At 39.8% G+C, this 21974-nt stretch overlaps 1 protein-coding gene across 4 annotated transcripts in view; it reads left to right on the forward strand.

The window, feature by feature from the left end:
- SNX19 (sorting nexin 19) overlaps positions 1-21974 on the forward strand; it is a 58965-nt gene that overhangs the window by 6773 nt on the left and 30218 nt on the right. For all 4 annotated transcript variants that reach the window (XR_002126047.1, XR_002126048.1, XM_019660794.1 and 1 more), the window contains exons 5-8: positions 1010-1140; positions 2489-2585; positions 3083-3263; positions 5615-5744. Coding sequence is in view for 2 of the 4 variants with exons in the window: in XM_019660794.1 (XP_019516339.1) it covers positions 1010-1140; positions 2489-2585; positions 3083-3263; positions 5615-5744 (539 nt within the window). In the remaining 2 variants the exon portion in view is untranslated. The remainder of the gene's footprint in view (positions 1-1009; positions 1141-2488; positions 2586-3082; positions 3264-5614; positions 5745-21974) is intronic.

A 21974-nucleotide genomic window follows, 5' to 3' on the forward strand; every position in this document is an offset into this window, starting at 1 on the left:
AGAATAGGACACTCCCTACAGACTACAATGTTGTGAGCCTAGAGAGTAAGTTCTATTTTCTAAGCTACGTTATGCATGTTCATGCTACCTTTTGTGTTCTTTCTCTGGTTGTTGTGCCCTAGTCTTTAGTGTATTCTTACTCCACCATTCCAGCCATGTCTTAGCTGAGCTAGCTGTGCTCCTTGTAGAGGGTTAACACAAGAGTAAGTTAAAGACATCATGGTGCTGCTCTGAGCTGGCAGAATTAATTAGTGAGAGGCACCAAAGGAAAAGTTTGTGTTTCTTCAATATTTTAGGGCTTCATTTGTTTGTACAAATTTTCCTTTTTAGCAAATATCTATATGTCATTTTCCTATTCTGAAAAATAGAGATAATTCTTACTTTTCATTGAAGATTGTTTTATTTAGTCTTTATGAGTAGAGAAGTTTACATCAACTTCAGATTCCTTAATTTTACCTGAGTTATTTTTGTTATCCTTTTTGTACTTGAAGAAGAGGGATTGTTTGAATTAACTGGAAAAGCCAGTTTTTTACTCTCTGAATTACTGAGCATGTTTACATTATATATGCCTCTAGACTATATTTCTTATTTTGATAATCTTCATTCTCCATATATTCCTGCCTTATTACTTCTACTTATTCACATCTTGGTGAAAGGATCATCAATTTGGAAACTAAAAATCATTCTTCTATATACAGAGAAAGAAATTGAAAATGAAAAGCATTTCACCAGCTTGCAGAACTCCCAGGTTTTTATTTATCCCATTGTTTTTTTCGGTTTCTTTTCCCATGGCATTGTTTGTCTTAAGTCTGTGAGAAAGAAGATTTTTATGGCCGTAGAGAAACGGGAGGATAGCTGCCACTAAGTCATTAGCTGGTGTCTGACTACACTGATAGCTAAGAGTACACTAGACAGCCTGGCTGTCTGCCCGACCTGACTGCATAAAGCACCATGAGAAAACTGCTTATTCGGTGCTTTCTCTCTGACCCTGCACCTCTGACCCCTGCAGATGGTGGTGAGTGCTATCGTGGACACCTTGAAGACAGCGTTTCCTCGCTCTGAACCCCAGAGCCCCACAGAGGAGCTGAGTGAGGCCGAAACAGAAAGCAAGCCTCAGACAGAAGGCAAGAAGGCTAGCAAGTGAGAAGCCCATCAGTCACCCAGGGACCCTTTCCCAACTCTCAGGTTGATTGATCTCCAATCCTCAGCCAAAGCCCATCCCTAACTCTCAGCCCCAGAAAAGAGGAGGTGGGTCAGATATACCAGTTTTTATGCAAAGCCAGACCTCAGACTCCTTAATGCTCATCCCAAAACAGCCTGAGATCCTGCATAAACAGCCCTGCTGAATGTTTGTCTTGCCATGGGAACCCAGGACCCAGACTGACCAGGGATTTTTGACTAGAAGGAAAACTCTAGAATATGTATATTCTCCTTTTTTATTTTCCTGGAAAATTGAGATGTTTCACTCCTATTAAGAATTAAGTCTTAGAACTGATCTCTATTTACCATCATTTCTGGAAATTTTGGTTTAGAAGTTGCATATATTAGCAATGAACAGTAAAGGACTAGAATGGATACCTGCAGGGCCCATTTTAGTAACTGGTATTGCTGCTATTCTGCACCACGGTCCCAGATGTTCCCTGGTAGTACTCAAAGCCAACATGTGGAAGGGAAGGGCACCATACTTAACCTTACTGGAAACGTCATATCTGTATCTTGACCATTATGGAGTCAGAGAAAATGTGGGGGCTTGAGGGATGAAGAGTGTTTGTATCTGTGTGTGTGTGTGTGTGTGTTTGACTGATTAACTGTCTGTGTTCATGTTTCATGGGCTAGCACTAACAGACTCACAGTTCTTAGCCTTTTCAGGCTATATGTGTGTCTGTCAGTCTGACTAATTGTCTTTGTCTCTATGTTCATGTTTCACAGGCCAGCAATAACACAAGTCTTAGCCTTTTTTTACTGGGCCCATACTTTGAAGGGGGACCATGGGCCTGTGCTAGTCTTTGAAACACTGAGGTTAGCCCTTGTGGTCCTGTCCCTGGTTTTATTTGGAACACAAGGGGAATTAGTGGATATGCAAAAAGGGTACTGACAGCAATGACAAAAAGTTAGACTATGCTACTTGTCCATTTAATCTTCAACACATTTTTAATGAGTATGTTGTATGTGCTAGCTACTCTTTTAGCCTATGGGAATACAACCATGACAGACTGGTTCCTATTTTACATTAGCAAAAGCCCTCACAAATGCACTGTAGACATAGCTTAGTACAAGAGGTGCACTACATATTAAGAATTTCCAGAATATATATTTTCTGGGGTATTTCAGGACTAGGTCTCTCCTGGCAACTCTGACCACAGTAAACTCCCAGATCAAGTATAAGTGTTCTTGTTTTGAGGTGTTAACGCTTATGAGCCCTTTGTATGGGAATCTAGATCATGAATTATATTGTTTCTTTTGTTATTGTTTTCGTTTTCTATGCCAGGTCCAGACTGAGGTTCTCATCCAGTAAAATTGCTCCAACACTGAATATGACTGAAGCACATGAGAAGATTCTCTATTGTCTCCAGGAAGGCAATGTGGTAAGAAGTTCCTAGAGAACTCCTGGAATTAACACCTGGAATGTCGATCCTGCAACTGGGCACCTGAGACAGTCTCCAAGATCAGAAAGGACTTAAGTGCCTTACTAAAGGACTTAACCGACATCTAGATCTGTCACTTTTGTTCTAACAGTATTTTCTCCAAGTGGTTTGGAATTCCTACTAGTTCTAGGTTGGTAGGTTGGCTTCTCAAGGGGTATGGGTATGGAACAAGGAATGACAGAACTTGAAGAAAAAGTTCCTGGAAGAGATAACGCAAAAGTGTTTGCAACAAATAACAATACAAAAGCAATACAAAGGCATTGTTTTACTTGCAATTTCAGTAAAAAATGAAAACTTTCCTAAGGTAGTCACAGAGTCAGTTGGGTTCTAAACTCATGATACTTTTTGCAGAGAAGGAACATGGAAAACCCTAAGTGCTTTGGTTGCTTTCCTTCTTCTGTATTCTTTGTGTGATATGCAGCTGGCTCTTTTTTCAGGAGGCAGAGATCCTATCCATGTCTGGGATGGAATCCTTCATTGAAAAACAGACAGAGGTACTAGAAACGCAGCAAGCCGAAGCCCCAGAAAAAGGTCCTGAACATATCCCCAAAGAATGTGTGGATGGTTACTTGTCAGGTACAGCCATGCCAGCCCAAGACCTCAGCAACAGTGATCCAGGCAAGTGACAAGATCTCTGCTACCACAGAGAAGGGAGCCAGTACACAATCCACTTGGGACTTATTATATTTGGGATTTGTCACTTTAATTTCTCTTCTGTTTAACTAAGCAAGCCATGTGTTAAACACCAGTGTTTGACATACTATGCTGAGTGCTGAAATGCAAAGAAGTCCCCAGAGCTGAGTTGAGCAGAGGAACAGGGCATGAAAACAGGGAGTCCCAATCCAGCAAGATAAGATCCATGCTTATAATATCATTATCTTCTGTGTGTGCTTTTTTCGCATGCTTTGGCATATCTTTGAACTACTCCCTTTATCTATGCCTGTGATACCACTTTCCTAGTCACTTCCTTCTCAGTCCCTTTTGTTGGCTCCATTATTAGCCTTCCATAGCTTTATTTTTGGTTCTGTTATTACTCCGCGCACGCACCCTCTGTAATCTCATTCATACTATTGACTTCAACTCCAACACATATGCTGTGATATCTAATATTAGGTATTGTATTTCTAACTGCCTACTGGAAATCTCCATTGAGATATACCATAGGGCAACTGAAATACAATATGTGCAAAATGAAATTCATCTTTTTTCCTGAATCTATTCCTTCTGTTTTATTTATTGTCATAGCAAGTGACACCACCTAGTTACCCATTGTAGAGCAGGAAGGGAGAAGAGGTGAGGACACTGTTCTCATAAGCATTTGAGGTAGGACAGTTTTGCTTCCCAGACGAATGCAAAGGAAAATTTTGGAGCCCTGGATATTAGTATGTTTGCTAAGCTAGAATTTATAAGTAATATTTTCTGTTCCACGAAGACATAGGCTTCTGCTGAAAATAAAGATCACAAAAACTTGTGGACGTCAACTTAACTATGTGAGAAATGGAGTTTACAACCCCATCTCTTCACACGTATCTCATTTGTTAAGTAATTGAAGTGTTTTGACATCAAAAGCATCAGAAAACTGTAAGAAATTATAAGAAGGAATGGGTAAAACAATGTAATTCTAGCTCAAGTTAAGCCTGTAAATTTTGAAGATCGTATCTCTGTAAAGGAATAGCTTATGCCTGAGCCTTTCTTCTAACCCTGAGAGACTCAAAATGCTCATTAATAGAAAATTTACCATTTTCTTCAAGAGACCTCGGTGCCTTGTTTGCTTTCTTATTTTTTTAACTGTTATAACTAATTGTCACCACATGGTGGCAGCTCTATGTAAATGTTAAACCTGAGAAAATACTAGAATTGAGGAGGGTGACTAAGACTCAGGATGGTGCTATTTCCCAAGGAACTAGTATCCCATCTCTGAACAAATTACTAGAAAGCAGACATACCAGCTCCATGCCCCCTTGAAATACAGTGCAGGGAAAAGAAAATATATATTGGATGGTATTAAAAAAGAAAATAGGTTTCATTTGCAGCAGATTTATGCAATTCTGAAGTCATTCATGTTCTAAAGAACCCTTAAGGAAAGAGAGCTTGGGCAAGCTAACCAAGAGATTACCCATTGGTCCTACTAACAGAATTATTGTTGATTAATTATAACATTAAATACAGCAGTAGCACCAGATAGCTAAGATTCATTCTGGAACATTATGTATTCCTGGGAAAGTCTCCTGGGAACCAAATCAGAAGTGACACAGGACCCCCTGAACAGGGTTAGAAAACAGATGCGTCCACCCATAAAATACACCTGTTTAGGAGACTTGAGCTTAGTGTGGGTGTGAGCTCACTTGTCGCCATTTCAGTCTTTGAAACAGGAAAGAAATCAGTAATTGCCATGGTATTTTACCAAAAGTGTAGTGCTTTTCCTAAAACCATGTGTTATCTCAAGATCAAATTAAAGCCTCCTGGATCCCAACCTAATAGCTCTGTGTAATGGAGATGCTTTCAAAACACTTTTTAAACAAGAGAATGGATCCCAAATCTGCTGCCCACAACATTTCCATGATGCTTTGTGGAGACGAGTAGAATACAAGTATGGAAGAGACTGGTCCTTGCCCGTTCCAGTTAGTCACCAGCTGTAAGCACTTAGTTGGAACAAAATATATTCAGCTCCTTGGAGGAAATACAAAAGAAACAGAAGCTAGGTAGGCAAAATAATTCCATGCAAAATCTTTTAGAAAGATAAAAAGTAATTACTAAGTGATTAAGGAACATAAAAGAATTGTAGAGAAATACAGAACCTATCACTGAACTTTTTAGATATGGAATAAACATCTCTTGACTTGAATTAAGAACTAAACGATTACAAAAATACGTGATGAGATAAACAAGGAGAAGACCCAGTGCATTGAAATATGTTCCTCAAACCTGGGTCTCTTCTGAGTTCCTTTTGATGCCTTTTCATTCCCCAGGAACAGAGACAGAGTTAGCTGACACAGCCCTAGATCTGCTCCTCTTGCTGCTAATGGAACAGTGGAGATGGCTATGTACAGAAAACATGCAGAGAGTTCTTCATCTTATCTTTGGGACCCTAATTCAGAGGTAAGACTGGTGAGTTCTTCAAATTGGACATGTGTTGGCTGTGGTGCCTAATTCTCCACTAGAAAGGGTAAGGGTAGAGTCCAGGAAACCTATCGCCATACGGGAAGATAGAGTCTCTGTTATAGGGGTACAGGGACGAAGACTGCTTGGAGAGTATCAAAAAGCTTTGATTAATCACCTTGTTGTCTAAAGTTTGAACGAGTCTGCTTCTGCAAGACTTCTGGTAGTAATCTACTGAGTTACAGACACTGCCTGTGATCTTAAAGTACTTCAACTGAACTCTTCTTAACTCCAGGATCAATCTTCACCCGTTATACTCCCAAGCCCTTCCACCTTATTTCAGTGGACATTTCTTTTAAGTGACAAAATATAGTTACTGACAATAAAAATAAGAAAGACAAGGAGATAGGTGCTCTCAAAAGTTATTTTCAACGAAAGGGGTGTAAATATTCACAACTGAAGAAGTATGTACTGACCCAGGATGGTAAGGAATAGACAGATCCTTTGATTTAAAACTTGGATTTTATAATTCAGGTTTTGTGGTTCCCAACGTTACTTGAATCTCCTGAAAGATTTTTATACAGATGGAGTTTTTAGCTGCTAACTTCCTAAGCATGAAACTGATGCAAGCTTTGCTAAACTGAAGAAGGCCAGAGACACTGCCTCTGAACCAGACAAACACACATAGTGCTTGAGCTTTGGCCATTCTTGTTTTGATTTCTTTTTCATGAGACATCCTGGCAGATCACAAAGTAAGAAGCCAAGTCCTGACCTCTCCTGTTAGCATTGGCTTATGCTAATAGGCACTCCAAAACTAAAAACTTCTCTAAAAAACAGAATTATGTATATATTCTATAACATGTAGAAAATCCATTAACAAGCAGTTAAACCTCCCCTTCCATACTGAAAGTCACATAGAATCGGGGAGGCTTAATAAGCTTTAATCATAAAAAGACTAAGTGAAAGAAGAGGGTGCCTTTATATTTGCTGAGTGCTTATCATATGTCAGCATCTGATCTCTATTTATATATATTTTCTTACAGCAACCAAGTGAGGTAGGCTACTGCCACTTCTCTAATTATCTTGAACACACTGCAGTTATCAGGGATAGTACACCCATCTAGATTTAGATGCAGTTCCTCCTTACAATGTTACCATTTTCTAACCTCCAGCATTATCATCTCCAAAAGATAAGTTAATTTCTTCTGCTTCCAGCTTTGTTTACTCTCCTTGCTTCCTTAAAAAACCTATATACATAACTGCCTTGGACACCAGGGACTTCTGCCAAATCATAAGTGTTCATCCTCTCCCCGCCCCCCTCCCCCCTGCTCCCCATCCCTGTAGTTTGCCTTAAGATATAACCAGTGTCAGAAAGGGAATAAGAGAGAGAGAGAGAGAATTCAACCTCATGACCCTTGTTTCTAAGCCAAGGTTGGGAGAGTTCTGATCTGAGCCAGGCTTAATAAATCTCCCTTGATTGTTGCTGGTGTGGAGGAAGTGGGGGAGGGGAGCTGAGGAGAAGTTAGATACCCAAAAAAGGCATTGTTAAGTCAAAGGGGGAGTCTTGCATGCATGCGCGCCTGACCTCGTATGTCAGCTTCTGTGCTGGGAACGTCCAATTATGTAAGAAGGAGCACTCCTTATTTGGAATTAGAGACAAAGGGAGGGGAAGAAAGTGTAGGTAGCTGTCTAAGCCAAGGAGTGAATCCAGCTTGTGCTGACTGCTCGTATCAGAAAACAGAAGAAACTTGACAATACCCCTGCATGCTTCAGAATCAGGAAACTGGTCAAGTACACAGACATAGACTAGGTTGGAGGGAAAGAGAAGAGATGTACTGTGCTCTATTGATGGTAGGAGGTTTTGGGCAGCAAGATCCGGCCGAGGTAAGAGGTGAGGTTACTATGGAGTCCTGATATAGAGTGAAGGAATGAGAAGAAGCTGGACCAGTTCCCTCTCTGGATGCCCAGAACAGCGCCACGATAAAAATACGAGGCAGGCTAGCAGTAGAGTAGTTGAATGCCACGTCCCGTGGCTCTGCCCTCCCCATGGCCCCAAGATGGCATCAGAGTCTGTGTGAAAAGGGCAGCAGACACATTCCTGGCATCTGCGTCAGGATTTCTTAGTTAGAGTGAGAGTAAGAGAGAGACAGTGTGTATGTGTGTGTTGGGGGCACGTGGGAATGGAATGGTTTGACAAAAGGAGTAGGGTAAAAAGGAGAAGGTTCTGTGATCTGTGGGCAAAGGAGAGTAGAAAAGTATGTCAAGTCAGGGTGTGTAGAGACAGGAAGAAGAAAAGAAAGAATGTGTCGGGTTTAAGGAATCCATCAAGCAGTGGACTCAGGAGAAAATTAAATGGCAAGCTCTGGACCTTATGCCAGGCCATGAAATCATTTTCTTATGAAAGAGATCTCTCTACAAACCCTCTCCCAGGAAAGGTCAGGAGAAGGTTTGTTGACAGAAAGTATGGGACCATTGGAGAGTGCTGTACTACCAGGTGGAAGTGTTCATCTTCCTTAAGAACAGTTAGGAGTGGATAACCATGAACTCTTTTGCCTCTGCTAGTCCCTTAGGTTACTCCAGAATCTTAGATGTTCTGTGAGTGGAGTCCATTCAGGGGCCTTTTCTCTGTGGGCAGTCTCTCTAGCAGATGGATAAAAAGGGTCTTTCTGATATTGGTTGTATCTGAAGGGAAACTCCAGGCCTGCCACCAAAAGGGCACAAGCAATTTCAACAGGACAGGAACTGACATTTATTCAATACTAACTATATCAAGTAAGCAGCTATGTACTTTATGTGCTGTTGTACAGTGCATTTCTATGAGAGAGACATGTCTCTCATTTTACAGATGAGGAAAACTATATTCAGATTAAATAAGTGTCCCAGAATCATAGAACTAGTGAAGTCCACACCCAAGATTCCTCTTGTCACTCTGACCGCAAAACCCATGCATTGTCTACCACTCCATACCGCCTCCCCACTGTGCAAGCTTTCTCACTCGCAGTAGCCACTAGAACCAGCCTCACCGACAGTCCCTGTGCCTTATTCCCAACTGATCTCTCTTGCTTTCCATCTAACTGGCCTCAGGGACACATACATATGATGGTAGCATATAAATTCATTTCCATCTGCATATTCTGATTTCATTTTTTAAAGTACTCCTGGGTCAGAGATTGTATAGTCTTCCTTGGGTATCTCTCCTACATCCTGTTCCCATTCAGAAAAAGATAATCAGAGTTAACATTCATAGCTTCTCAGGAAACACAGATTACAGTTTTTTCTTTTGCTCCATAAACTTCTCTTTCTTTCAGTGTAGCCCTGGTGCCTTCTGGTATCTTACATCTGATCTCTCTCTATGCACAGGTTCTGTAGAAAACTCCTTACTTTTGCAAGAGCCCCAGATGCAAAATTATCTCAAACTAAGTCTTCAAATTTTCCTGTCGGGTTATTTCCTGGCCCTCAAATTGTTGACTAGGGCTGTTTTTATAGATGTTGAAAGTAAGTTTTTGCAGTAATGGCTTTGCTCTGGTTGTATTGTGCTTCCTGGGTGAAAGGAATGCTGCTTATCCCATGCCTCTTTCACTAGAACTTGACAAAGGGAAGCCCTTGACGTCTATAGACTGGGCCAGGATGGGTCCCAACAGTCTTTCCTGTTATATGACTGGCCTTCCTATCATATTGGGTTGTTGGAAAAGTCATGACGCATTTTTGTAATGAAAAACATAGAAAAAAATATGTCATGACTTTTCTGACAACCCAATATTTCTTAGGTGTCACGTAGTCTACATCCATCTTAGGATAAAGACGTCATACGTTTCCTATCGTGTACTGACAGTTTCTACTTGAATATATCTTTAACCCCTTTGCTGCAACAGTCAGATATATCCGAAAGAATATATCCTAAATTTTTATACACAAAAATAACGTGATTTATGTACAAAGCAGCTCAACTTGTTATTATTAAATGCATAAAATAATCAAAATATCACCTTTTTGTTTTTTGTGGATTTCTGACACATTTTGGAAGAAAAAAAATTGAAATCAATTAACGCAGTGAAAGAGTTAAGGTTGTAACAGCTGGGGTTAGCTGATTGGCTTTGTGACTGTGCATGCGTGTTGTGCACTTCTGTGTGTGGTGCCTGGTCTTAAATTCTCATACACTCAAACAGAGATACAGAATTGGTCATTGTAACAGTTAAGAAAATAACAATATCATGAGGTATTTAAACCTCAGAACCTTTTTTTCCAAGTCAAGTTATTGGTGTCTCTTGCCCATCTGTAACTACTAATACGAACCCAAGACAGTTTTTGAGGACAGTTTCAGACTGCACATCTTGAGAGCAGGGACTGTGTCTTATTCACCATTCTATTGCAAGCACCTAGCAGTCTACATGGAAGGCACTTAATAAATTTGTGTCAAAGGAATGAATATTACATACCATTCCAATGGAATCAATCCCTCTGCTCATCACTAGTGAGAATCTCAGGGATTCTTAACAGCTCCTGGGGACAAGAAACTCAAATGTAAACTGAATCTCTTAACATCCCTCCCCTACAGCTCTTTAATGGGACAACTCCAATTTCCAGAGCCACGTTTGGGCCTGAGCAAAGAGGTGTTTCCTTTGGGTTTCCTTTGGGCCCTTCAGGTCATCTCCCATTCTAGTGGCACCCTCCCAAAGAACACAGTGCCCTCTTCCATCATGAGCCTCCTGCTCGGAGGCTCCACTTAAGCGTGTCCTCTCTGAAAGAATCTGCTGTTGTGCCTTCTTAACCTCTTTCCTTCCAGATAGGGAAATAAGAATATGAGCTTTGAAGTCAGACAGATGTGAGTTCAAATTTTGCTTTGTGGCTGTGTGACTTAGACCAAGTCACTTAACCTCTCTTTGCCTCAAGTTACTCTCCAAACGTGCCTAGCTCATGAAGTTGGTTAGAGGATAAGACATAATAAATGAAAGTCTTGATGTATGCCTGGCGCATGGTAGCCCTAAATAAATGTGAGTTCTCGTCCATCTTTACAAACTCCATATTTCATTTCCTTGGGGACTCTTACTTGCTGGGGCAGTAATATATCTGATGTAGAGTAGATAATATGTTTACATTTTAATGGTTTTGGGAGAGGTCTTTATAGTCAGCTCATTTTGGGATCTGTTAATAGCAAAGACCCTGTAAGACAGAAAGTCTTTTCTGCATCCTTCAGATCAGGGTCTCTTTCTTCATATTATCTATCTGTGCACTCCAGCCTCTCTTACACAGTTCCTTAAAATATCCCCAGCAGAAACTCGGAGTTTCTTCAGAACCAGGGAACTTCCCCTTAACCGAGGTACTCCCAACCCTCTTCCTTTTCTTTCTAGGAAACTAACTTTGTTTAGTTCTTGTTATTTGTAGCCTCTTTACAAATAATTTTTGAGAAGTGTAAGATTTGATTCCTATGTGTACTGATTAAGTACCTGCTGTGTGCTAGCTCTACAGACCTAGTGTGACATTGTTTCTACTTGAAGGTCCTTTCAGCCTAAGAGAAGAGAGAATCCATAGAATCAGTTAGAAATATTGAATAATGTGAGATCAGATGATACAGTATAGACTATAAACAGCAAAAACAAAATATATTTTGGATTCTTTTATATGTATCATTTAGACTGGTTTAGGGTAAAGAATATTCTAGGCACTGAAACGTTTTTAAAGAGAGGGATGGGGCATTATTTCTACATTTAAATAAAAAGTAACCTTTAAATATAGTTGAATATTTTCAGCCAACCCCTTTCTGAGTTTGTATGTGCTTACAAGACAGAGAGAGAGAGAGCAAGAGAGAGAGCTCCATTTGTTGTGTTAAATACATTGTAGAAAGTCCACCAGGCTATTGCTACTTGGGGGAGTTAAGACAGGAATAATTCTCACTCTGGGCACCAGGAGGCGCTGCAGGTTAAACCGTACCCACTCACCTTGGAGGAAGCCGTGTTTATTTTGCAATTAATAGGTCCTTGCCTTGGGTGTGATAGTAATCAAAACCATTAGCTCTCTTGCTCCAAGTTTCCGAGGCTACTTATCTGTCCTCTCCTTGGTGCCACTGACTTTTAAAAGAGCCCAGTTTCTTTCATCTTTCACCCTTCTCCCCTCTGTTCTGAACGATCAACATACAAATTGCTTTTCTGAGCAAGGTATACTGCCAGAAAGTCACTCCTTTGAGTGCATTCATATAGCTTCCCGCGTTTAATTAGGAATTTTTAAGTTCAGACCATCCTGTGTGGTTACTCTGATCTCTGGGTTTGTAAGGCCCACCATGCCGGCCTCCCTGAGCTTGTCAGGTTTAGTATGTGATTCCTTTTTCATCCACAAGGATAAGCCCCTTGGCCACCACCTCCTCTCTCCCCCTTGTTTTCTAACCACAAGTGATGCCGCTAAAGTCCCTATGATGTGGCTACTCACCTTGTGTCCTTAGTGTCAGGATAGATAGCCTTGTATTTGGAAAGGTTTTAAAATTCAGCTCATAGACAGGAAAATGGAAACAAATATATTCATGTAGTTCTCCTATCCCATAGTGAGTCTGTTCATTGTAGTCACTTTTCCCTCTTCCCCATGCTCCTCCCAATGTTTTTCCTGCTTTCTTAACTTGGATGTCTGCTTCTCCTGTTTATCTTTTGTTTCTCTTCCAGGCTAGTCTTTTCCAGCTTACTCTAGTCATTTTCCCAGCATAATTTTGAACTCTACCATGTGCTTATTTAAATACAATCCCTAATTCTTCTCCAAATCTTGGTTGAGCATACTTTAAATCTGTGATCAGTAACAGTTGTAGAAGTTGGGAGCCGCCCATCCAGTAGAGCGCATGCTTATCACCTGTCCCTTCTCTCCTGTAGTGATAGCTTTTGCCCAGAGCCGAGCCTGGAGAGCTCCCTGTGAGGTGAGGTCACCAGGAACAATTGAGGGTCTATTAATTCCCTACCTCCTGCCCTCTTTTGTGTCTTGCTTTTCTTACCAGTGCTCCAGCTTTAAGCAGGTCTCTCCCTTCTCCCTGCCCTTTCCCCTCAGTCAGACTCGATATTCTTCTGAATGGGTGGCCATTTTAATTAGCAGAACAACTACCTGGGGACTGAGAGTGAGCCAGGCTTGCTGTTCACACAGAACCAAAGAAAGAAGAAACGATTCATTTTTGATCCAGCAGTCCCTGCAGTGAACGTTTCATTGTTTAGTATGTAAAGATCTAGTTTTCAGAAGGACTTCAAAATACAGTCTTCACATTACCATAACCCCATGGGGGTTAGTCCCTCCCGATCTTTTTAAACACTCATTACAAAAATGGTTCACTGTTCTAATATTTACATCCTTGAGCCTGCTAGGAGGAAAGTAAGTTTTACAAAAGGGAAAACGGAGGCATGAAATGCAAAGCTTGCCTGGGATCCTGCCATCATTTAGTTTCTTGGATCTTTTAGGATTAAGGAATCTTTCTCTGACACATGCGTAAACACACAAGCACTCTGAAAACTGCTTTCATTTTTCTCATTTGATCTTGATAACTTGTGAAGAAGACAAGGCAAGAATTAGCCCGTTTCATTAGAAAGAAACCAGAACTCAGAGAGTTCATTCAGCTTTTAAGTGGTCAAGCCAGGCTCAAATCTGTTTGTGTCTTTTCAGTGTTGGTTTCACTCATTACAACACTGCCTGTGTGAAACCCTTGTGGCTCTTCTGGATATTGAGTTTGTCTGTTCTCCAGACAGGTGTGAACCTGTTTTATGCTCAGTATTGGCATGAGAACTGTGGTGGCCGCTTCCTGACAGAGGAATCTCTTGGGTCTGGAGTGACATTGCCTCTTCAGGAGACTCTGGGATTTGTTGGTTTTGAGAAAAATGTCCTGCTGCTGCTTTCACTCGGATCAGATGAATAGCAGGCAGTCATCCAAAAAGTATGACTTTGATTTGGCTAACTTTCAAGCCTATCAGCCCTGATTTTTCAGAGCTGGATTATGGTGCCTTGATAGCAGCATAGTATGGGGTTGAGAAAAGTTGATCCTGAAGATCTACAGAGGCACGCTATATTTGCCTAATAAACTTTCAAATTGGAATCCTAAGGGTGTCACAATACTCAGATCTAAAACAAATTTCTAGTGGGCCGGCCGAGTGGTTCAGTTGGTTAAGAGCTCGCTCAAGAGTTTGAGCTCTGAGCAACAGCGGTTCGAGTCCAGCCCGAGCTGAGCAGCTGCTGAGCTGCCAACAGGTAGCAGGATGGCTCAGCTAAAAAAAAAAAAAAATAAAATAAATAAAAATAAATAAAAATAAAAAATAAAACAAATTTCTAGAGAGATCTTCCTTTGTAATCATTCTTATTTGTCTCATGAACACAGAACCCCCAAGTGTCTCCCTCTCATTCTATGCTTGTTGGACTGGTAGCCTAACCTTTCCTTTTGGTCATTTTTTGCCCAAATGCTCTGCTGCCTCCTTTTCTTCACACTAGTTTCAAGTAATGGGTTGGAATCAGTTGGATGCTGCACCATCCATCCGGGCACTTCCCAAAATACAAGTGTGACTCACAGTCCTCATAACCCCTTTGCTTTTGTTTGCCTTTCAGTCCCTTCTATCCTGTGGGCCTATTTGCCAGGAAAACTGAGGAAAACATAGGCTGCTGGCAGCTGTTTCTCTTTTCTAGGGTTCATAGAGTTTGCCAGACACGAAGCATGGCCGACCCACTCGCTTGCTCTCCACCTTTTCCCTTTCCAGAGGGACGCATAACCAGGTGTCAGTTGTATGGATTATTCATGATGAATTCTTAATTCTAATTCAGCTGACTTATTACCCAGTGTACTTCTTACATCTACTCACTGGTATTGGCACACAGTTTAATTTTAATATTAGCCTAAACTAAAACCTATTAGGAAAAGAACTCTGACTAATGTTTATATAAATACATATAAAATGTCAAATACAAAGGATATCTAGATTGTTCACTATTTCTTTAATCTAGTATTGTCCTCTTCCAAAAGCACAAATAATTAAGAGCTCACTATTCTTCTGCTTTAAGTATTGTGATGTTTGCCTTCCGCAAAGCTTATTTTGAACTGTGTGTCATGCTTTAAGACCAGTGATTGTCCCAAATACAGAATTAATTTACTTGATAACTAATGTTTATTGATTACCCACTTTGTGCCAAACACTATGTTAAGTGATCAAAATACAAAAAAAAAAAGACCCCAAATTCCTACCCTAGGAAGTTCAACATTCTATTAGAGGTACAGTCTTATAAATCAGGACTTATCGTATAAATTAGGACTTTAAAAAGAACTCTATGAAGTTCAGAGGGGCTAAGTAACCAATTGTGAGAGGCCCAGGCAAGGCTTACAGAGGAGAAGACATCTGAGATGGGATTTAAAGGCTGAAGGGAAGTTGAGAGCAGACATTGGAAAATAGAGCATTAAAGGCAGAGCAGTAAAACAGTGTGGTATATTTGTGGTGCGCAGAGAAATCAGGTATGATTAGGAATATATGACGTGCAATGAAGTGGCCAAAGATTATTCTGAAGAGGTTAATAGGCACCAACTGGTACAGAGCCTTGTGAGTCATTCAAAAAACATAGAGTTTGTTCCCCATTTGGTGGGAAACAGTTTTATTTGCAAAATTTAAATAGGTGATGACGTGATTAACTTTGTAACTTAAATAGTGCTATGGAGGATTAATTGAAGGAAGCAAAGTTAGGACCACGGAGACAAATTAGGAAAGAATTGAACTGATAGAATTGAAAGGTGATGAGGACCTAAGCTAAGATGATTGCTACAGAGATGGTAAAGGGATGGTGAATTCATGAGATATTGAGGAAAGTAGGAACAACCACATTTAGTATTGGTTTAAAATTATGTAGTGTTGTGGGTGGGGGGGAGGGTGGGCACGTGGATTAGGAACAAGGAAAAGTAGAAATCAAGAATGACTCAGTTTTCTATCTTCTGGATTAAGAAGCATACCTAATAGGACAGTGTAATATCTTCCTGAACAGTATATCTGAGTTGTGATTCAAAGTCCACTGTTGCTTATTAAATCAATAGATGATTATCTACTTTTGTGTAAAAATAAATGATGACACATGAGGAAGTATGGACTGTATCTTTAATAATTATGAGATTTTCGAAAGAAAATTTAAGGAACTGGGGGCCCAGGTTGTATTTTCATCTTTTCTTCTATCTGTAAGTTCTGTCTTGGGAAGAAAAAGGAAAATGTAGAATGAATAGTTAACTGTGTAACTGGTACAAAGGGAAGGTTTTTTAAAATTTCTGTACCTTGGTACATGATACTCACATGGTATATGCCCAACTACAGATAGAGCAAAACTCAGGGATAGTAGAAAATATATACTTGGCAGGAGGCATACCAACTCAGTGAAGAGGAAGAAGCTGAAAAAAAATTAAGATAAAGCTAAAACTGGGTATTACGGAAAACAGCTGAGAAAGGAAAACAGAGGTGGATAAGAGGTACTCCAATTCACAGGATAATATAACAGAGTACGAGATAAATAATAATACTGCTTTATATCCCATAACAAACTTAAAATTTTATAACACTAGAAGTTATCACTAAGAGTTGCGGAATAAGATTTATTCATTCAGTAAATATTTTATTGCTTACTGCATGAATGGCACTAGTATGGTAAATGCTGAGGAAGATATCAAAATGATTAAATAAGACCCTTGTTCTCAAAACCTTATAATCTTATTATTTTGTTACCTATAAGAAGCTCAACCAATATGTGTTGAGTAAATAGAATAAACATGATTTCAATGAGGAAGGAAAAGAATCAGCATCAAATAAAAATGGGGTAGTTAACAGATCAGATTATAGATGAACATATATAAAAAATAGAAGGGACATATACCAATACCAAACACTAGCAATAGAATAAGAATGGTGTCCAGTAAGCTTAAACTCAGAAGGAGCTGAAGTTGTGGATAAATGTTAAGGGAAAAAAACTAAAAAATAAACAAACAAAAACATTAAAAACAAGAACAAAGAAAATATAGGTAAATTGTTTGAACAGATGTTGTATTAACTGGTTACACTGAGACAGCATTTTTTTCATTTATTCAACAATGAATTGGTCTACTTTTTGCTAAGCTATTTAATTTCTCTTTCCTCCTTTGAGGAAAATGATCTAACAAAAAGAATTGAACAAGCATGATTAAACCAGAATTAAAAAATAGGAATGAAAATAAGACAGCATTTAACCTGTTTTAAAGCACATATACCTGATCCAGATGAATAATATTCCATGGAACTGAAAAAATTTATATTTATCATGAAGACGTAAGCTCATGAGGAAAATAGCCATATGAGATATTGTTGGGTTAGAAATGGACAAATATGTCTTTTTAAAAATGAATATGGGTTGTTGAGCCTGACATTTATCTCTGGAAATTTCTGAAGCAGTTTAGTAAATAGATGTGAACACTTGGGAAGGTAAATGGCGAAATCCAGAAACCGGTATGGGTTAATGGGAATGTGTCCTGCCTGATAAACATAGTGTTTTAAATTTCTTTAGTGGGATTATTAGATAATTATATGAAAGGAATGCGTTTTTGTTATACTGTATATGGATTTCAACAAGTTTTTGCCATATTTTCATAATATTCATGTGGACAAAATGGATATACAAGGTGTGATCAAAAACTACGGTGAATGTTTAAATTTTAAAAAGTTTATTACAGTAAAAGACACATTGCCATTAATCCCCCTCAAAATACTCCTCCTCGCTTTGAACACACTTATCCTATTGTTCTTTGCCACTTTCTGAAGCAGTTCTGGAAGTCCTCTTTCATGAGTGTCTTTAGTTGTACTGTTGTGGCTGCTTCCATGTCCTGAATTGATTCAGAAGATTTACCTTTCATGGTCATTTTGACTTTGAAGAAGAGCCAGAAGTTGCACGGTGCCAGATCCGGTGAATAAGGTGGATAAGGACACACCGTAATGAATGTTTTTATTTGACAGAAATTGCTGTACCAGAAGCGATGTGTGACATAGAGCATTGTCATGATGAAGGATGAAACTGTTTGCCCATTTCATGTTAATGCATTGTTCGTGATCCATGATTTACAGCACACATTAAAACACACCTTTTCTCAACCATAGCTCACGCCAGCTGACTGCACCGAACAGGTTGAAACTTGTCACACATTGTTACTGAGGTTCGACATGCCGCTTCCTGTATTGAAGATCCCTGCCTTTCTGTCAGAAGGCACTCGGCAGCAGCATTCACCATAGTTTTGTATCACACCTTGTACGTGGCCTACACTAGTACTTTTAAGTGATTTGTAGCTAGTTGAGTGTCTTTACCCCAAGAGTTTAATTTATGTCAACCTGGAAGGAAATTTCTAGTGATAGAGCATTGCTCTTATTTTCCTGTTAAATTCTTTCATCAGTAAATTTGCAAGTAACTCTAATCTTAGTGGTATAATTAATACTCGAGATGACAAAAATCAAGGTGTAAAAGATTTAGAAAGGCAAGAATGATAGTCTAAAACCAACAAGATGGAATTTAATAGAAGTAAATGTTATAAATCAGAATTTAAATTTTTTTAAAATTGCACAAGTACAGAAGGGCAAGACTAGGCTGGACAGAGGGGCATATGATTTTGTGTTAGTTTGTATGTAGACTTAGGGTTCTAGTTGACTGCAAACTCAGTATGAGTTAGTGCTTTGTTGTGTATGCCCAGAAAGCCAACACAACCTTCGACTTATAGATAGAGGTATAGTGTCTAGATCAAGGAAGGCACTAGTCCTCTGCATTCTTTGCTGGTTAGGGCACATCTGGAGGTTGTGTTTGCTTCTGGGCACTCTATTTTAAGAGAGAATTACAAAGCAGCACACACCCAGAGGCTAGAACCAGGATGACAAATGGTTCATTTCTGTCCTTCATTCATTAGACATTTATTGAGTGTCTTCTGTGAACTCAACTTTGACGTTGGTGGAATTTGAGGGTATATAGATGATAGAAGAGACAGGGGAGAAGAATAGATGTGTTTAAAGATGCAAAGTGTTGTCTGATGAAAGAACAATTTGACTTGGTAACTTCAATACATCCTGTTAACTCCAGCAGGCAGAAGTCATTTACACAATGACTGGGAGTTACAGGAGGAAGATTTTGGTTGTCAGTATTTAAGAAACATCTCTAATGAATTGAAATGATCAGTTTCAGGAATTTAAGCAGCTTCCCTAAAGTCACGTTCCTAATTGGTGGTAGAGCTAAAAGATAAAAGCCCAGCTTTCTGGATTCAGAGACCAGAACCCTTGGCTATACCATGATATTGCACAGGGGATTTCTTTGTGAGGAGGTTACATAGGGAAAACCTCTACATTTTCTTCCAACTCTAAAGTAAAGTAGCCTCTTGGTATGAAATGTTCCTTTTTGGTTTTCATTGTTTTCATGTGTGAATGAGATTGGAATGGATAACCTTTAAGATTCAACAAATGATTTCTTTTTTAAAAAAGATTTTTATTAAAATATAGCTAACATACAATATTATATTAGTTTTAAATATACACAATAGTTATTCGACATTTATATACCTAACAGAAGTGATCACCACAAGTTCAGCAACCGTCTGACACCACGCTATCACAATATTATTGACTATATTCCCTATGCTGTACATTACATCCCCATGAGTATATTGTGACTACCAATTTCTACTTCTTAATGCCTTCACCTTTTTCACCTTCAACCCCCCTCCCATCTGTCACGCCAATAAATCTAGTACCCATCTGACACCATACATAGTTACTACATCATTGACTATATTCCTTATGCTATACCCTATATTCCCATGACTGCTGTGTAACAACCAGTTTGTACTTCTTAATCCCTTCCCCTTTTTCACTAACTTCCAATCCCCCTCCTGTCTGGCAGCCATCAGAATGTTCTCTTATCTATGGGTTTGTTTCTGTTTCGTTTGTTTACTTTGTTCTTTAGGGTCCTCATATAAGCAAAATCACATTGTGTCTGTCTTTCTCTGTCTGACACTTCATGCAGCACAACATCAGGTCCATCCATGCCACTGCAGATGACAAGAACCAATTCCCTTCCCTGGCCGAGCAATACTCCATTGTATGTATGTACCATTCTCCCACTGACGGCCACCCAGGCTGCCTCCACATGTTGGCTCTTGTAAATAATGCTGCAGTGAACATATGGAAGCACACACCCCTTCAAGTAGCACGTAGCATTTTGGGTTTCTTTGGATAAATACCCAGAAGTGGGATTACTGGGTGCTGCTTTGTCTCTTCTTACAGACTTTTTTTTAAAGTCTGTCTTGTCTGTTATAAGTATTGCTACTCCAGCTTTTTTTTTTTCCTTCATTTTCATGAAATAACTTTTTCCATCCCTTTACTTTCAGTCTATATGTGTCTTTCAGTCTGAAGTGAGTCTCTTGTAGGCAACATATGTCAGGGTCTTGTTTTCTTATCTATTTAACCACCCAATCTTTTGATTGAAGCATTTAATCCATTTACATTGAAAGTAATTATTGACAGATATGTAGTTATTGCCATTTTATTCATATTTTTTACCTGTTTTTTTCTTTCTGTCTTAACAAAGTCCCTTTAAGATTCCTTATAATTCTGGTTTGGTGTTGATGAACTCCTTTACCTTTCTTTTGACTGGGAAGCTCTTTATCTGTACTTTGATTCTAAATGATAGCTTTGCTGGGTAGAGTAACCTTGGTTGTAGGTCCTTGCTTTTCATCACTTTGAATATATCATTCCAGTCCTTTCTGACCTGCAAAGTTTCTGTTGAGAAATCAGCTGACAGTCTTGTGGGGGCTCCCTTGTAGGTAACTAACTGCTTTTCTCTTGCTGCTTTTAAGATTCTTTCTTTGTCTTTAAACTTTGGCATTTTAATGATGATGTGTCTTAGTGTGGGCCTCTTTGGGTTCATCTTGTTTGGGACTCTGCGCTTCCTGGGCATTTACATTTATTTCCTTAGCCCGGTCAGGGAAGTTTTGAGTCATTATTTCTTCAAATAGGTTTTCAATTCATTGCTCTCTCTCTCTCTCCTTCTGGTACAGCTATGATGCAAACGTTATTGTACTTGATGTTGTCTCAGAAGCCCCTTAAACTATCCTAATTTTTTTGGATACTTTTTTCTTTTTGCTGTTCTGAATAAGTGTTTTCTGCTACCTATCTTCTAAATTGCTGATTTGATCCTCTGTTTCATCTAATCTGTTGATTTCTTCTAGAGTGTTCTTCATTTCCATTACTGTATTCTTTATTTCTGACTGGCTCTTTCTCATGTTTTCTATCTCCATTTCTGTGTTTCCTATATCTCTTTGTTGAAGTTCTCACTGAGATCATTGAACATTCTTATAACCAGTGTTTTGAACTCTGTGTCTGGTAAATTGCTTGTCTCCATTTTGTTTAGTTCTTTTTCTGGAGCTTTGTTCTGTTCTTTTATTTGGGACATGTTTCTGTATCTCTCCATTTTGGCTGCTTCTCTCTTTGTTTCTAAGTATTAGGTAGGGCTGCTATGTTTCCTGGTCTTAGTAGAGTGGTCTTATGTAGTAGGTGTGCTCAGTGGGGCCCAGTGGCACAATCTCCCTGGTCACCTGAGCTGGGTGCTCCAGGAGTGTCCCTTGTGTGGGTTGCGTGTGCCCTCCTGTTGTAGTTGAACCTACATTGCTGTTTGCATGTCAGTAGGAGGGATTGACCCTCGGACTAATTCTTTGTGAGGGCTGGCCATGACTATAGTGGTAGAGCTGTTGTGCAGGGGCTGAACCTAGGGACAGGATTCACTTTAGCAGGGTTTTAGCGCCTGTCCAGTCTGCCATTAGGTGGTGTCATTTCTAGAGGTAGCTGGGTGATGCTCCGGCCCAATCCGAAGTTGGCCACTGGGCATGCTAGCCCCAGGCCTCCTGGAAGGGGCCCCACTGAAAGCCAATTTCAGCCACAGCCTGTGCCTTGCCTGGGGCCACCTGGTATGAGGCACAAAGCAACCCGCAGATGGCTGCTGACCATGCTGGGGTTGGAGGTGCCTCAAGAGGCCAAGCTGTGAACCCAGGCTGCCTATCACTAGTGCCGGGATTAGGGCAGCTCAGCCAGAGGTATGGGATGCACCAAAGCCAGATGCTACTTGTTTGGGTTTTGTGAACCTTTCAGAAATTTTTTGGGAAAGTCCTTAGTGTGAGCCAAGATAAGCCATTTATACAGAAAAGCCACTGGAAGCAGCTTGGGTGGGTCCTAAAGTTGGGCCAGGTGGTGTCTCTGAATCAAGGTG

Source organism: Hipposideros armiger, unplaced genomic scaffold, assembly GCF_001890085.2.
Source record: "Hipposideros armiger isolate ML-2016 unplaced genomic scaffold, ASM189008v1 scaffold_330, whole genome shotgun sequence".
NCBI classification, from domain to species: domain Eukaryota; kingdom Metazoa; phylum Chordata; class Mammalia; order Chiroptera; family Hipposideridae; genus Hipposideros; species Hipposideros armiger.